At 36.5% G+C, this 18,886-nt stretch overlaps 1 protein-coding gene across 1 annotated transcript; it reads left to right on the top strand.

The window, feature by feature from the left end:
• Positions 1–11,872: 11,872 nt before the first annotated feature.
• rxfp3 (relaxin family peptide receptor 3) lies at positions 11,873–13,551 on the top strand. The gene has a single exon (XM_059358300.1). It carries the CDS (start codon positions 12,081–12,083, stop codon positions 13,308–13,310), a length of 1,230 nt encoding a protein of 409 aa, XP_059214283.1. The 5' UTR covers positions 11,873–12,080; the 3' UTR covers positions 13,311–13,551.
• Positions 13,552–18,886: the final 5,335 nt, after the last annotated feature.

Below are 18,886 nucleotides of genomic sequence, written 5' to 3'. Positions count from 1 at the left end.
TAAAGGCCTTTACACACTGCAGACTTGGTAAATAAATAACATGAAAATGTGAAATACTCGCCTGTGAGTATTTGCATCAAGACGATTCATACTGGCAGTGATGTGAATTATCAACAGCTTCAACACTTTTTCAATAATTGACCAAGAGCAGTGTCTGAAAGTCTTTTTGAGTAAGTAATTGTATGGCAGAAGCTACTATAAGCCATTTTATTGAGATTCCTTTTCCCAAAATGCTCCAAGTGAATTGGAGTTCCCTCTTGTAACAACTACAGTGTATATAGGGCTTTTATTGTGAAAGGTAAGAACAGAAGGAGTAGATCGTACGGTTGCAATGTAACCTTGGTTCTCTGAGTGAAGAGACTATCTCTCCACTCCGTTACATATTTCATATGTACACAGTAGCTCCACTCAGAGAACAAAGGTTACAATGTAACCGCATGTTCTGAATATTTCCGTTTCCACACAGACTGTAATAATAACGTTCCACGCTACGTTAATTGGTTGATGCCTTTTTTCTCATTGCCAGATAAAGCTCAGATAAATCGATCTCATTCTGAAAAAAAAAATCATGTTGCTTTTTGGCTGCGTAATATTCACATTCTGCGTGAAATGACAAAAACAAAACAAAAAAACACTTAAAAATAAATGATAAAAAAAAAAAATTATCCCATTCCGTAAAGGCCTTGAGAGTTATTTGTTCGATCAAAATATAATCCATAAACTATGATAGATTTTTTAATTATATGATTTTTTTAGATATGAAACCTTAAAAAAAAAGTATATCATGATCATTTAAAAAGTGAATCTAATAACTTTTCACGGATCCCCTGGCAGAGTGCCTATGGGTCCCAGGACTTTGAGAATCGTTACTACATGGGAGACTGTGTGAAGATATTACACTCCACTGTATAGTAAACAAACCAGTAAATGTACAGAATTATGCAATATGCTGTATCAGTATGTTGTATCTTTGTGTCATGTTGCTTCACAAAATCAACAGTTATCATCACTCACTCCTCTATCCACAATGTCTCCATGAAAACTCACACAGAATATTGTTACTCATCAACGTCAGCAATGCAAGAAGAGCCGTCTATATACTAAGAGGTTGCAGTTCTGGACTCCCGGGCCGGAGGAGGACAAGGAGAACTTGTGCTGGACGCTTTTTTGAACTGTATATTTGGAGCCGAGCAGCCTCGGAGCTACGGAGGCAGAACAGCCGTGTCTGTGTGTAGAGGCTCAGCTGAGGTGAAAGTGCTCCACTGTATGAAATGCTTTTTAAACTGCCAGCCTTTCACTCGGCTTTTTAAATGTGTATGTGTATTAACTCTGTATCTAAATGTAGAATGAAGAGAGTTGGAGCAGAGTCAGTGAAGTCTGCTCCTGATGTCTTTGCGTCACCTTTTAATAAATGTGTCTGCTGTATATGTGCTGTCCATTTAAAATGCTTTAACACAAAAGATAAAATGTACCGCAAAGAGACCCACATTACGTAGTGTTGTTCAATGTTATGTGGTGTTTTCTAAGAAATGTTACTCAATTGTCAACCTGAAAACAGACAGAGCGATGAGTTCAAGTTCACAAGAGCTTGCAGAGATAAACGTCTCTATGAACTATTGTAACCCCCCCCCACACACACACACACACATTATCAGTTTCAATTTTAAGCAAATGCTCTTTTAATTCAAGTAAAAGTAGAAATACCACAGCGAAGAGATATTCTGTTAAAAGTAAAAGTTGTGCATTAAAAAAAATTAAGTAAAAGTACAAAAGTGTAAAAAAACATAAAATAACTCATTATGCAATATGGCCTATTTCAGAAGAATATGTTTTATAGTAAAGTTAAAATTTTATAGCTAGTAAAGCTGGGGATTTACTGTTGATACACTGCTGGATTACTGAATCTATAATACTATGGAATGTCTTAAATAAATAGATACATTCAGAAAAAAATAATAAATGAATAAGGCTATGTAATAACTAAATATGCATATGAAGTAAATACATTTAACTTTAGAATAAATTCTAAAATGAATACATCTTGCAATAAATAAATAAAGAGTCAAAGGACTACTTGTGTTTATTTCAGGGGACTTGTATTTTATGATCCATGTTCATTTTTCATCTAAGTGCACAGTCGCCACCTCTCCATATTTACCATAGCTATATTTATTTATTTCATTTAAATATTTATTTATAGCATAGGCAAATTTATTTAATAAATATAGACTTTAGTAGGATTCCATATATTTCATAATCATCATTTCATAATTAATTTATCAACTTTATTTAAATGTATCAACTAATTAGAATCTGTAGTAAGCAGCAACTACACCTGTTAAATAAATAAATAAATAAAAAGTGCAATATTTCCCTCTGAAATGTGGAGAATATAAGTAAAAGCATGAAGAAGAAATAATTAAAAGAAGAAAGAAGATGTACTTCAGAATTGTACAAGAAAAAATTTACTTAGCCTATGACCACCAATGATAGAATTATTGCAGTTTTACATAAACACATGTGGAAGACATGCTCAGATTAGGTGGTGATTATACTCTCATTCATGTGATTGCACCGAACAGTTTTATTGTGTTGTCGTGTTGCCATGGTGCTTTATTACTAGCTGGAGTCAGCAGTGACATGTCACAGGAGCCAACAAATTCCAGTGTGAGGGTGTGAACATAAAACAGTATCGTCCTGTGACTTAATGTGACTAATCCTGCTGGCACAACCAAATTATCTTGTATCTAACTTCCTTGTCCTTGATTCTAACACTGTTTCAAATGTCTTTCTTTAAAACAAACCCAGAATTAAAGGTTCATAGTTGTACAGTAAGCCTCCTATATGTACAGTGGCAAAAAAAGTATGTGAACCCTTTGAAATGACCAAGTTTTCTGCATTTATTTGTCATAAAATTTGGTGTAAGTCAAAAGTATAGACAAACACAATGTGCTCTTAACCAGATACCACACAAACAATTATAATATTCCATGTCTTTATCAAACCCATGCATTAAACACTCATAGTTCTGGTGGAAAAAGTAAGTGAACCCTTGGGTTAATGACTCCAACAAGAGCTAGTTAGAGTCAGGAGTTCACATCCTATGACAAATTTATGTAAAAAATCAGATAATTTCAAGGGGTTCACATACTTTTTTTGCCACTGAATATATATATATATATATATATATATATATGTGTGTGTGTGTGTGTGTGTGTTATTCAGGAAAACACAGACGGAAACCGATATGTTTTGTATCTGAAGTTGCATGTTATTATTCGTTGAAAGGAGCCATCATTAAATCATCAGACAATGTGTTTCTTGAAATGATGAAAAGTACAGAATGAGGATGTGGATATATACTTTAGAATTAAATAAATGCCAATATTAAATCAAGTTTGTGTTTTGATGGCACAGAAATGCAATTGCCAATGAATATAATGTCAGAAAAAAATATATTTTAGCGATTTACCATCCAAATTACATACACAAGTAATAATGTGTCTGTATCCCTCAAATTGGCACCAAAGATTAGTGTCACTAAAAGTGAAATATGGTCACAATGTCCCCTTCTGTTCATGAATTTCAGCGTCCAGAAATGTTATTTTATGATATCAAAGTGCATTTGATCTTTGACCTTTCAGATAAAATGTCATTATTCTATGCTTTTATGCCTGGTGCACGTTAGAGGATGTTCCAAAAGGATTTAATGGAGACACAGGACCAAACACTTAGTGTTTATACAAACAATTTCGGAGAGACGTTTCCTGGAATTTAATATCTCACAGAAACTTGTGTGATAAGGCTTGACTTGAGATAAATTATTTAAAAAAAAAACCATGATGGCAGCTCATCCATTTCGCAGTGAAAGCTAAGAATTATGTTTTATTTTATTTTATTTTATTTTATTTTATTGATTTGTTATTGTTAATTGTATTTTTTTTCTTGTATTAATTGTTTTTTTCTATGATTATTTTTTGATTTTATATTTTCATTCACAAAGCTAGTGCAAGCTACTGCTACAAGACAATGCTGATGTGATGAAGATGGTGTTGCTTCCCAGACTGGATTTCAGTCATAAATATCAGACGCTAAGATCCTATCATTAACTTTTAGATTATGTCTGCAAACCCTTCACACTACAGGATCATTTGGACAGATAATCGGTCCAGAAACGCTTTAAATCTCTTTGGAGATAGGGACTGACAAACTGACAAACAACCATAAAACTTTCATCTGTGTGGAGGCATAAAAAAAGAAGCTACATTAGTGATGTTTCCTATCCAAATTATGAAGCTTTAATTGTGTAAGCATCACACTGGAAGGTGGCTAAGCTGTGTTCTTACGTGGTAGAGTATGTTTGATGTATCTGTAAGGTACAGTAATTTAAAGAAAGAAGCTTCTTGTATGTCTTGCTGAATGTCAGAAGAAAAGATTAGCATCCCTCTCATGTCTGCAGGCTGCTGATATACTGATATAGAGACCTAAAGCTTTATTTTTATGGTACAGACATGACAAGAGGGATTCATCTTCTCATCTGACATTCAGAATTAATTTATTTCTCAAAAGGCTGAACTTTACTGTTCTTCCTGTCAATGGACCTGTCAACTATTGCTGCTGCTTTGTTTCTTTTCAGGGTTTCAGTTTTTCAATAATGTTTTTGAATCCCTATTAAGAAAGAAAGAAGAAAAGGGTCCTTAAGAATTGTTGCAGTCAAGGTCGGCTAGAGCTGAATCCTACAAAACAGATGCTTGGCTGAAAGTGTTTTGCAATTTGCAAAACACAAGTGCAATTTGCCAGCGTTTATTCATTTCACACAGGCAGAGCTCGGCTGGTGTGTGTTTGGCTTTTGTCACCGTGAATTGCCTAATACTGCCCGACAAAGGAAGCTAAATTCAAAAAGGCAACTATGAAATGAAATATGGTTTAGAATGCACTGAATACACTCAAAACACTGCCAAGAAGTTACAAAATGTGTGGTTTTTTTCTGTTTTATGCACATAGACGTCTATTCTCTTCTATGTTTACAATGAACAGGATCTTTGACCTAATTTCAGGTGAACTGTGTGCCCGGCTGTCTTCAAAAGAGTGACAGCTGAGGAATGCTGGAGTTTCTATATGAGGGGTGTGTCTACAGGCTGATAAGAGACAGATACCGGCCAATCTGTTCGAGATGTTTGATTTGGAGCGGAGAAGCTGTAAAAATCTCCTTCATAAATTCATGGTGTGAACTTAGACTTTGGATGACGTTTAGGTGTGACTGTGGGGTCATTCAATACAGTTTTGACACTGAGTGCTTGCAGCTCCATCTGCTCTCCTCTGGAATGTGTGAAAGCTGCTGGCTTGGGCAGCTGTGCCGCAGGGTGTCTGCCAAACAGATTGAGATCCTGCACCACACAAAGTTTGTTCGAATAGGATATGATCATATTATTTTTATATCAAATCAATAAATATTCATAGGAAATAAATGAATATGCCTATGAAGTTAAAGCATATTTATATGAAATAGATAAATATTAATGTGTAATAAATACATGGTTAATACTATAAATACTATGGTTAATATGGTGGGAAAGTGGCTGTGCACTATAGTTGCCTTGCGCTAAATGTGCAAGATAACCACACACGGTTTATTTTAACATTTTGAAAGCATTTAGAGACATACAACTCCCTGACATACAGTTCCCTGAAATGAGTGAATGAATAAATAAATAAATAAACAAACAAACAAACAAACAATGAAACAAAAGTCCTCTGAAATAAATGGTGTGACAATATAAAATAAAAATCCACTGATTTAAATAATAATAAAAGTCCCCTGAAATAAATAAATATTTATTTATTTTATCTGCTTATCTATTTATTTTAATAATTTTAATACTCACCTCAAGCGAATTTCAATAATGTTCAAGCAGTGTTAAATGTGTTTTGCATCAAATCAAAATTCAAAATCAAATCAAATTGTGTGCAGTTTTTGTTGTTATTTTTTGTAGTTTGCATGAATGACACTGGAGGTCAGCAGAACACCTATCACAACTGCTAAAATACTGAACACAACTTTGGACTTAATCAAGGATGACATGGAACAATTTATTCAACATCACACTTCTGTTATAAGTACTTTTACTGTTGATACTTGAAACAAATGTCGCTTTACTTTTATTGAGGGAAATATATTTTTTATTTTTTTAAGAGTGATGTATTCCATTAACTGCTTGCATTATGAGTATTTAAAATGTTGCTGTACTTTTATTGAGTAAAACATTTCAACTACAGGACTTTTACTTGGAACAGAGTATTTTTACTCTGTTGTATTATTATTATTCTGTACTTTACTACTAGTAAATCATCTAAATAATTATTCCCCCTGGGTGTAATTTTTCACTATTGATATTCTGATTCTGATTCTCCCTGCTTCTTTTTGTCAATTTAATTTATTTATTTGTGTTTTATAGCAAAGTGATATTTTCATCTTAAAGCTTTCAGGAAGCTTTAGGTGGGTAAATATAGTGTGGATGCTGCAAGTATGATTCTGGGTCTCTAAATGTATCCACTTCATGACATGAGCTGTCAAGATATCCTCTAACAGAAGGAGGATCAGAAAACCATTAGAGGAAGGCACGTAGTGTGTGATTCGATCAGAAACCTGTGGTATAGGAGATATTTTTTTCCCTGACATTCATTTTTCTCCCTTGGTGCATGCTGCAGAGCTTCACAGGGAACTGACATGTTTATTTCTGCAGAGAGCTTGTGACAAAGAATCAGGGATGGAGTTGTGTTGATTCTTTCTGTGTTATCCAATGAAACTTTCAGCAGGATGTATATGTGCCTCTTCTCACGTATCTGTTTGGGCTCAGATATTCTTTCCCCGATTGATCCGATTTGCATCAGGTCAAATGAAGGTCAAGTTATATAAATACTGTATGTGTAACAACATAAAAAAAAAATTCAAATATAACTTTCGTTTTGTTGCTGCAGTTGTATCAAGCAATATGTTTTATAATCAAACTGAATTAAATTAGTTTATGGGGAAATTAAAGGGAAAGTTAGCTAAAATTGCATTGTAATGTTTAGATTTTCTTTATATTTGAATTCTTAATTCACCTCAGAATGACCCTGACTATCACCATGCATACCATGCAAAATCTGAAGTTATTTTACTGTTAATAGACTAGAATCAGCTACATTTTCAAATAAGATATATATAAGATTCGAAAGAGCCGATATTTCCCTTTTGGGAGTTGGTGGGAATAATACTAGATTAACTTTCATCACATTTATATTAATTAAAATGTGGACCCATATTTTGAAGCTTTATTTTATAAGATGAGAGTCGTAAACTATCTCAGTTGGAGATAAACTGTGTGTGTGGGCATGTCATTTTCTTTGAAACGTCAAAATTAATTAAAATTTGAAGGGAAATAAGGTACTCGAAGCAGTTGGACAACCTCCTCTGAAGGTTGGCTGCTTATTGTGACTTTAGATGAAAAATAAACCTTTGTAAGAAAAGTAAAAACTGCTTTTCTTCCTGTGTTTTAATGCTGACAGCTGAATTAATCAAGAGTGCTTTCAATTAAATCCATGTGAGAGAAATAGTAGAAATAATAAAATGTAATCATTTTCTTCCTTTTTCTCCAGTTTATATTATATACACCTGGGTATTTTTTTTATATAATAATATTTTTTTAAAAAGGACATAGTAAAATGTGTCTGAGCCTCTTCTCATTTTTCTCTTGATCTTTTCTCTAATATTACCATCCAAAAATACAATATTGTTTTTTTATGGACATATTTTAGTAAGGATTGATTGTTGAAAATTACATTTGTCATTCATTTAATAATATATTTCTCCAGCCATACTTACTGAAGAGTTGGTATCTCACATTAAAGGCAGATCTTCTTCAAACATAAACACCTGCTTCTGTCACACACTTAATTATCCTCAAACCTTCGAGCAACTGACTTCTTTAATTGACTTTGCAAAATGTTTGGCTGAAAATAAGTTTTTCTTTCATACTATATTTGGTCTTTGGGCATATGGGACTACTGTTCTTTGTCTTATCCTATTTAATTACATTTAAGGAAAAAACAGTAGCCCCATGGGGCCAAAAATCTTCTTACCATTTTCTTAGCTAATACATTATGCAAGGAAAATGCATATGCGACAGATAATTTATATTTTGTTGTAAATACGATTTAATTTTGTTAGTAGTGTTCTTATTTTGAGCAGTCAATGGCTAAAATAATAGGACATTCCTATTCATGAACTGCTTAAAATGTTTTAAATATATTTTTTAATGATCAGATATTCTATTAAATGTTCTTTTATTGGTTTCTGGCTGTTGTTTGAATTAAAAGTTTAAATAGTTTCCATTGGTTGCTTCTAACATGTTCTCATTTGCTGTCAAATATGTAACATCAGTTTTGGACATAGTAAAGCATTTAGCTGCTAAACAAATATTTCCCTTTTGGTAGTTGGTGGGGACCAAAACTAGAGCTAAAACTAGAGTGAATAATGGATCATCACATGGAAGGAAGTACAAGTTTTAGATTAATCAGAAACTAGAATGAGCACCATGAAGTATTTGGTACCTATGACCTCTTAACAAGTTGAATATTAGCCTAAAGATATGCACATATATGCATAATAATATATTTCATTATTCATATATATTATATATTTCACATTTATTAAACAAAGGGTTAGTGTTTTCCGTAATTTTTCATAACATCATGCCTTCGACTATTGATAAAAGATTGATATTTAACATAATAAAAAAAATTCAAAGTTGTATGATTATGTCATTGCCCAAAATATGTTATTAAAACTTTAGACAAATCAGAACAAAGTCATGGGACACAAAACCAACAAGCAACACATACAAAAATAATAATAGAAAAAAGCCCATTAATCTCCAACAGGACTCTCAAAATAAAACCTCTTCAGGCAGAGTACAAACTGTGCAGGCCACTGATCTGGAAATTGGTTTTCTCACCTGATTGGTTGATCCTTAACAAGCCCATTAAGATGTGCAGAGTGACTCAAACTCAACTTTACTGCTGAGAACAGTTCATTTAAAGTGTTTTTGCCATTCAGATCATGTAGCTGGTAGTATACATCTCTACCATGTGTATTTGTGCAGGAGAAAATGTCAGTTAATCTACAGTACAGTTTAACCTTTAAAATATCCATGGATACATGAATAAAGATAGGGCTGGTTGCTTTAATGCTGCAGAATACTAACTGTGTATATCATTCAACTGTAATAGTGATAGTCATAGTAGCTATTTCTGACTGAATTTAGACACAAACTACATGTCCCAACAACCCAAATATATATCTTCCTGATTAGATGCTTCTTAAAAACTGTTTATAAAGGAAAAAAAACTATATCAATAAAATAAATGCATGGTTTCAGGGGTTACATTTAATCACAATCAATTGTATGTATTTATTGTAAGTTTCCTCTATTCTCTACCCCTTTTTAATAATTTTCCCCTCAACTCAACCTCCAACTGACCTGTTCATCCAACCAGGAGAGCTCTGGAAAATGCTGATGAAACAGTCAACCATGAAGTGGAATCAGTCAGGAGTAAATTGATGGTGATATGCAGTCCTATAAGTAGAGAAAGCTTTTAGTGTTGGACAACATCATTCACTACAGTTAAAGATTAATGTGTGTGTGTGTGTGTGTGTGTGTCAGAGAGAGAACCTCTGCATGCAGAATTCTGCAGATAGGTTTTACATCTATGTTTTACACAAATGCATGTAGAGCAGGATTAGTCAGATCTACTGACATGAAGTTTAGGGCACTCAAACGTTTTAATTAGCTTAAATCAAGCCCCCTTGAAACCCTCCACTCCAAAGCCCTCAAAGAAAAGAGTCCTCTATGCTGAGGCTACCTGCCCCCATTCAGAAACACTCACACGATCCTCACAGCAGCACTGCACTGCAAACACCGACCATAGTCAACGGAATTACAGTTTTTCTCAATTGCTAAAACACTAAACCCTATTGTCTGAACCAAATGCTCAGTTGCCTGAACCCACAGATTGAATCAATCACTCTTTTGGCAAAGCCATAAGCACTTTTCACCTGTTTAGACACAACTTGCCAACACAATTTCATAGTGATGCACCCGTGCTGCATAATGGTGAGCACAGATGACAAAAGTCAAACACAATTAAAGCATAGGTGTCACCACTTGAACACAACAACTCAAAATTGATCACACTTGTAGCTGATGATATGAGGGAACATATAAGCCAGTTCAGAGAGCACTGGTTTGTGAGGCCCTACAATGGATCGAAATCTGAGAGGAAGAGTTTGTGTGAGAGGAGGTCGAGGTGGTCGAGGACGTCAAGGTGGTCAGTGAAGACAAAGAACAGTATTATCTGATGAATTCAGAGCTTCTGTGATTGACCATGTTCTTGTTCATGGTACGAGCATGAGGGAGGCCGGACAAAGAGTACAACCAAAAATCAGTAGATTCACTGTGTTCTCCATAATCTGAAGATTTAGAGAAGAGAACCGGTAATTACCTTTTTTTGACATCATAGTACAGTATGTAAATGTTGACAGCAATTACTGTAAGACATACTATATACTGTACCACAATATACTGTAAGTAAATATATGTTTCAGTACATCACTGTACCAATGTACTGTAGTATTGTAATGGAGGGTTGGTCTGTTTGTAGGCCAAGTATTCCATGTATATTTTTTGCAACATGTATTTAGCCTACAGTGAACAATGAACATTTATTTATCCAGCTTCATGTCCTGAGCATTGTTTTTTATTTTTCTATGTAGTGTTTAGTGACTGCTCAGTAGTGTTTTTAATTTGGATTGACTCGGGCACGATTTGACAACATAGTTCAGTTTTGAGCACAGATTGAACTGTTTTGAGGTGAAAGTTTGGTTTTGCAAGAAGAGTCTGAGGTTTTGTGAATGTAGCTTGAAAATTGGGTTTTGTGTTCACAGTTTAAAGAAAAGGAGAGCAGCTTTCAAGAAATGTGTCTTAGCAATCGAGAAAAACTGTAACTAGATACAGCGCCAAAGTGGGAGAAGTCCTGTTGTGCACAATCAGTTGGCCGCATAATACAGAGCTGAATAGATGCCATTTAAGACCACACAGTTCTTAGAATACATCCATGGGTCAAGGCAACAACTCAACTCAACAATTTTGCTGCTATGGCGACATTATTCTTGTAACTTTCACTCTAGTGAAGCCAAATTAACAAAATGATTCTGTTTTCAATAAAGTCCATAGCATTGCTATAAGGTATGCATACAATATATACTATATCAATATTAATATTTCTTTATTGTTCATATTATTGTTATTGTGTAATGTGGAAATATGTAGACAAACTATATTTTGACGATGAAGTACATATAACACACACACACACACACACACACACACACGCACACATCAATGAAATATCAATGAAAATAAACACAAAAATTTCGACCATTCATCGTCAATCATTCATGCCAATAAAGCCTTTTGAATTCAATTGAATTAAGAAGAAAAAAGTGACCGAGAGAGAGAGAGAGAGAGAGAAAGAGAGGAAGGGAGGGAGAGAGAGAGAGAGAGAGAGAGAGAGAGAGAGAGAGAGAGAGAGATCGCCACCTTTATCTGGTGCGTAAAGCATATGGCTGTAATCCCACAGTCCCTTCGAAGCCAGTTGGTTTACACAGTAAACTAATCGAATTAACAACAGTTTTATCATAGACTTAGAAAGATTCAGTTTTTCTCCACATGAAATCATTATAGGATGGATTTCCACATGGCATCAGAACCAAGGACAGCGCCAGATTGCGCCATAGCGCTGCGTCAGGAAGCTTCCTCGCTGTTGGAGAGCTGAGACGCACAGAAAGAAAAATCTCAGAGTGACACGACGACGTGGTGACAAGCTCTTCCAGCCATCAGGGACACATTGGACTGTTTTGCGGTTTATTTCAAATATTTCAAGTGAGTGTTATTTTATGTAACATGGAGGCTGACCTGAAACTCAAGCGTTTGGATCTACAGGCATGACTTTCAGACACATCCTCTGGGATTAAAGTGAAAATGTCAGGAGAATTTAAGGACAATAATTACGAAGGCTCAGCAGGGAAAGTCTTTGGTGCAAACTTCAACCTCAGCTGCGTTTTCAACACCACAAACCTCTCCGACAGCGACTACTTCCACCCGTCAGACTTCAACAAAACTGATTTTGTGGGAGACGGCGCCGCAGTTGTGAGGATCATAATCTCTGTCATCTACTCGCTGGTTTGCGCGCTGGGTCTGGTTGGGAATTTACTGGTCCTGTACCTGATGAAGTCAAAGCAGGTGTGGAAGAAATCCTCCATCAACCTTTTTGTAACGAGTTTGGCGGTGACGGACTTCCAGTTCGTGCTGACTCTGCCGTTCTGGGCGGTGGAGAACGCGCTGGACTTCACGTGGCTCTTCGGCAAAGCGATGTGTAAGATCGTCTCCTACGTGACGGCTATGAACATGTACGCCAGCGTGTTTTTCCTGACCGCCATGAGCGTGGCGAGGTACTGGTCGCTCGCCTCTGCGCTCAAGGGCAGGAGGCGGCGGCCGCCGTGCTGCTCCGCGCGCTGCATCACTGTTTTCATCTGGGTTGCAGCTGTGTCCGCCGCGCTACCGCACGCGATTTACTCCACAACCGCCACCGTTTCCAGCGAGGACTTGTGTCTTGTCAAATTCCCAGAAACTAACGGCAGCGCGCAGCTTTGGCTGGGACTGTATCATTCCCAGAAGGTGCTGCTGGGGTTCGTGCTGCCGCTGGGCATCATCTCCGCCTGCTACCTGCTCCTTTTACGCTCCATCACATCAAAAAACATCAACACATCGAGCGCAAAACGACGCGCAAAAGTCACCAAGTCTGTCACCATCGTGGTCTTATCCTTTTTCCTCTGCTGGCTCCCCAATCAGGCGCTCACAGCCTGGGGCATCCTCATCAAACTCAACGTGGTGCACTTCAGTTACGAGTACTACACCACGCAGGTGTACGTGTTCCCCGTGTCCGTGTGCCTGGCGCACTCCAACAGCTGCCTGAACCCCATCCTGTACTGCCTCATGAGGCGGGAGTTCAGGAAGGCGCTGAAAAAACTCTTCTGGAGGATGACTTCTCCGACAATAAGGCCGTTCACAGCCACCACGAAGCCGGCGATGGACGAGCAAGGGCGCGTCCTGGTGCCAATCAGCGCGCCCGAGGAGCCCGCGGTGGTGTTTTATCCTCCGGGGGCCGTTATGTACAATGACCTGCGGGATCTGCCGCAGAACAGCGCGTAGTCTCAACTGACGCACGGACAGTTTTTGATTGCTATTTTATGCATTTGTGTTAAGTGCGCCATGAAGAAAGTTGTAATCACAGCTGGATCTGTATTAGTTAAATAAAAAGCTGAAATTGCCACTGACATACAATCTGTGAAAATCAAGAATTTTCTACTTGACAATAAAACATTTCTCATGTGCTAGGAACAAAGAAGACAGTGTTTTGAATTTGCTCCAAAATGTCATCGATGTATATTAATGTGCAAGTAAAGTGTATCTACAGTATGTGAGACGCCTGCTGTTCCATGAGGGGAAAACCCTCAGGTGCTCTTGTGGTTGTTGTAGTGGGAAGTAGAAGTAGTTTACTTAAGTGAAAGTATAAAAATATCAGCATCAAAATGCACTTAAAGCATCAAAAATACTTTTGCAGAATGGTCCCAAACATATATTTATATTTGTATATTCCAAATATATATAATATGTATTTGTATTGATGTTGTCAAGGTAGGGATAATTTCACTACTTATTATACTTTTATGTAGTTTAATTTGTAAAAACAACAACAATGCATAATCATTCTATATGCAGAAGATTCATAAATTAATCTTATGTTTTTAATGTTAAATCTCGACCTGAAAAGTAATTTAAGCTGGCAGCTAAATGTAGTGGAGTTAAAAGTTCAATAGAATGCAGTGAAGTAGAAATATGAAGTTACATAAAATACAAGTAGGCTACCTCAACATTGTACAGAACTTGAGTAAATGTACTTAGTTCCATTTCACCACTGGTACATTTACTCAAGTGCTGTACTTTAGTACAATTATGAAGTACTTTTACATGAGTATTTCCATTTTATATACCTTTCTACATGCACTCCACTACATTTTAGTGGAATATATTGTACCTTTTAGCAGTCTTAGTTACTTTTCAGGTCAAGATTTCATCAAATTAAAATTATTACGCTATTTTAAATTAAACCTCATTACAGCATTTTAAGTAATTAAAATTACAGCTACATACAATCATAACAGTAAAATGCTGCTTACAAAAATCAATACAAATAATCAAAATATATAATTAGTAATTTCACAGTCTGGTATTAGTACGTTTCGTTAAGTAAGGGATCTGAATACTTCTTCCACCACTAGTTGTCAGTGAGAATGAATAAAGAGCTGCTCACAGTGAGGTACATATATTCCATTTTAGGAAAAGGGAGCTCTGGTATCTGCAATATTAATTAATTATTAGAGTTCAGAATCTTCATCGGCATTAAAAAAGTTGGATGGCTGCATATAAAGAAGACATCATTATTCATGAACCAGTATAAACATCTCTGCATCGAAAAACCTTGCATTTATATTAATTCATTTATAATTAATGCTGAACCCCCTTCAATTTAATTAAGAGTTATTGGATGGAATAAACAAACTTCAATCCATTCATTTTTTTATTTGCTTACTTTTAATAACCTGATGAGAAAGTCAGAACGTGTCAATCAAACTGCTTTAATCTTTTAATCCTTTCACGACACTCACAGAAATGCAAAGTTTTAAATGTCAAGTTGAGTTCAACTTCAGGTAATTTCAATGAAAAATGTGTTCTTTCTACTCCATTGATGGACTGATTCATGCAGAAGTGAAGGAATTATTATGTGTGTGTGTGTGTGTGTGTGTGTGTGTGTGTGTGTGTGTGTCTTTCTCTCTCTCTGTTTCTGTGTGTCTGATTGCCCCTGATGTGGACCAGGTGTGGGAGGCCTATATTCAAATTCAATTCAAATTCAAAATTACTTTATTTATCCCTGAGGGTAAATTCAGTTAGTCTGGTAACTTTTGAAGAATGAGACAGCCTGATGGCTGTAGGAGCGAAGGATCTTTTGCATCTCCCCGTCCTGCAACGCAGAGATAGGAGCCATCCACTGCTGTTTTTTTGGTCCATAAAGGTTTTGTGTAGCAGATGATCCAGATATTTCAGGATGGCCTCGAAAATGTTGACAGTGCATCTCTCCACCACCTCCTCCAGTGTGTCCAACCAGGCTCCATTCACAGTACCAGCTTTTTAGACCAGTCTGTCCAACCACCTTGCATCTCTGTGTCTGATGCTGCCTCCCCAGCAGACTGCAGCATAGAACAACACACTTTTCACCACAGACTGATAAAACATCTGCAGCATCTTACTACAGATGTCAAAAGACACATTTTTTTGTAGAGAGCGTCTGTGATTAGGGACCAGTCCAACTTATTATCCAGGTATACACCTAGATACTTATAACTTGCTCAACTTATTCACTGGCTGAGGAGTGTACAGTGTGAACAGGAATGGAGCCAGAACAGTCCCTTGTGGAGTCCCTGTGCTGCTCATTAATGTCCCAGAAACACAGTTCCCCAACCTGACATACTGTGGTCTTCCTGTCAGGTAATCTGTGATCCAGGAGATACAGGAAAAATCATAAAACATAAAATCATAAATCATAAAATCATAATGCAAATCATGCAAAACTTTTTTTTTTAAATAGGTCATCCCAGATTGATGTGTTTTCTTTTTAATGGGGACTCTGCATTGACTAGACAATTGAACTCCCAGATCAAATAGAAATTGCAGGATTCAATTAAGCTCTAATTCAGTATTCTGACGTACGCACATCTGACAGATGGGACGGCAGGAATCTGGCAGTCACATCCTGAGATAAATGCCATAGGTATAATTTTAACTGAGCAGCTCGTTTTGTGCAGATACTGACGGGCTCATCAAGAGTAACAGCATAATTGCACAAGAACCAGTGGTGTTAAACTGGTACATGAGCAGAATCATGTAATGTGAATGCTGAATCTGCCACTCACTGTGCAAACACACACATCAATTAAACATACACAAAGAGCATTTCATCTGTTTGTAAGAACCCCTTGGAAGGGAAGAAAAATTAATCAAAATCATGATTAGAAATTCAAATGTAACAGTGCGTGTTCCTCCAGAGTGCTTGTCCCTATTGATCTCCTGGGGCGCTGGAGGAGAGCCTTTGATGTGTTTTTGAATTTCTAGGAAACAGATTTTCCAAGATATTTAATGTGGGACACAGTTTTTTTTTCTCGATCAATTTACATAAATATAAAATGAGATGTGAAATGTCCGATGTACAGCGATAAACATGTAAAACATGTAAAAAGTAGGCAGAAATATTTATGGTTGCATCACCCACACATCTTCTGCAGATGTGATCATTATATCAATAAATAACAAGAGGGGAAAGCTTTGAGTCTGGGGGTAGAAACAGAAATAATGAGGAGAAAACAAGGATAACTTATGGTTTGATTGATTGTTGTTGTTTTTTTTACCATGAATCAGTCAAAACACATACATGGATGTTAAAAATGGTGAAGCCCATTAGCGACATCACACTCTTATCCTTTCTTTCTTGTGGACATCAATTCCTGCCAGTAGCTAAACCAGCCAGCTTAAGATCTTCACCAGACAAGTTTTGAGACATATAAAAATAGTCTGCCTTGAATAATAATTTAGTTTTTGATGCTTTTTCCCTCCAAGGAAAGTCTGATTACCTAGTTCAAAATTCTTAAAAAGACATCTTTCTCCCTCATTAAAAAAATGCAGACTCTATAATATACATGTTAATACATGCAGAATATTTTCCAATTTCAGTGTGACTCCTTAATTTTAAGTAAAAGTAACAGTATTTCAGTGTCTGAATACTCTGTTACAAGTAAAAGATCTATTTTCCTATTATTATGTAATGTATTGGTTCTTTTACTGAAATACAGGATTTAAATACTTCTTTCACAGTAGAGAGTGCTACCCATCTCCTCATCTGACTCTCTGCAAGAAAGCAAATGCATCCTACATCACACCACACGGGTAAAAACTAAACAAACGACCATTTCTGTCCTACCGAAATGGAAATCTGTGGGTCTGAAAAGTGGAGCCAATGTGGAAAAGCCTTAAATCTGCATTATTTCTAATGACCAGCAGGGGGAGACTCCACTGGCTGCAAAAAGAAGTCAAACTTTATAGAAGTCAAGCAAAAAAAATGACCCTCCTTCTCACTTTTAAGGATGAATAATGACTTTATGGTCACAATCGCTAATTTCAAGTCTTCTTCAGTGTAGTATGATGTTTAGTTAGGGCCTCGGGGCAATCGCACCGAGCACTGGTCCCATACAGCAATAGCTGTAGGGACCAGTCCACTACTGTTATACTGTGGATTTCTTCTTATTCCTCTTCCGGACGCAATTTCGTCCCGCTACTAGTCCTACAACTTAAAGAGTTGCAGGACAAATTATATATCAAAACGTGCGGTTTGATCGGGATCGGTGTGCTATTACTTTTCTCTACAGAATACGAATTTTTCGCGACGTAAGTCGCGAAAAACTGCTCAAAATTTTGCATTGAAATGAATGGGACAGCCGACAAAAAATGAGCGAAAAAGAACAATCATTGGAGATTTTTAAACGTCTACTTCTCCAGCATTATTTCACCTAGAGACTCCATTTAAACTTTAAACAATAGACACAAGTCTTGTGTATCGGTGAATTAATCCACGTTTCGATAGGTCATATAGTTTTTTATCAATCCCTGTTCAATGACCATGATCATTTTTGGAGAAATTCTGAGATTATAATGGGTGTGTATTGCACATTCGCGTCAGAGCGTGTGATGTCATCGCTCAGAGTGTAGAGGGAGAGGTAAAACTGTCAAAAAATAGATTTTAAAACTGCGCTCCAGGCTGCAAATTCCACTCTACAGAAATAATTTATACATAGAAACGTAGGAAAATTTGTCTTCTCACTCACAATCCTCTGGTAAAGCTGTCAGAGTTATAGTTTGGGCGTACGACGCAAAGATGCGCCACCAAAACCACCAACAGCCTCATTGGGTCCCATATTAAAAACGCAGGAAGATTTCAGAAAAAGTGAGACTTAACTGTTTTTTTTAGATCGCTCTAACAAAGCTATTTTTTCATTTTTCTTAAAAAAAACATATGTAGAGGTTCAAGAAGAACTCAGGACGCTCAAAGTGAAGTCGGATCAATGATAGGTATTATGGTTTTGCCAAAAATGCTTTGTGTTCGAGGCCAGAAATTTCACTCTGCCCACCTCTGGCTGCTTTCACTGTGCCAGAAGATTCCACAGCTGTTAATTCCGTTGATTGCTCTGCTCTGATTGGTTGACCCCAACGCTTTGATGTTTTGATGTGATTACAGTTACAGATACACGCACGCACACACACACTGGTCATTTAATGTAATAACAGTTAAAGATACACGCACGCACACACACACTGGTCATTTAATGTAATAACAGTTAAAGATACACGCACGCACACACACACTGGTCATTTAATGTAATAACAGTTAAAGATACACGCACGCACACACACACTGGTCATTTAATGTAATAACAGTTAAAGATACATGCACACACACACACACACACTGGTCATTTAATGTAATAACAGTTAAAGATACACGCACGCACGCACACACACTGGTCATTGAATGTAATAACAGTTAAAGATACACGCACGCACACACACACTGGTCATTTAATGTAATAACAGTTAAAGATACACGCACGCACACACACACT

This window comes from Centropristis striata, chromosome 19, assembly GCF_030273125.1.
Source record: "Centropristis striata isolate RG_2023a ecotype Rhode Island chromosome 19, C.striata_1.0, whole genome shotgun sequence".
Taxonomy (NCBI): Eukaryota; Metazoa; Chordata; class Actinopteri; order Perciformes; family Serranidae; genus Centropristis; species Centropristis striata.
Note: the sequence above shows the minus strand (reverse complement) of the source record. Positions and strands in the feature narration are given on the sequence as shown.

Coding starts and splice junctions, on each gene's coding strand:
- rxfp3 (XM_059358300.1), top strand. CDS start 12,081: ATGTCAGGAGAATTTAAGGACAATAATTACGAAGGCTCAGCAGGGAAA.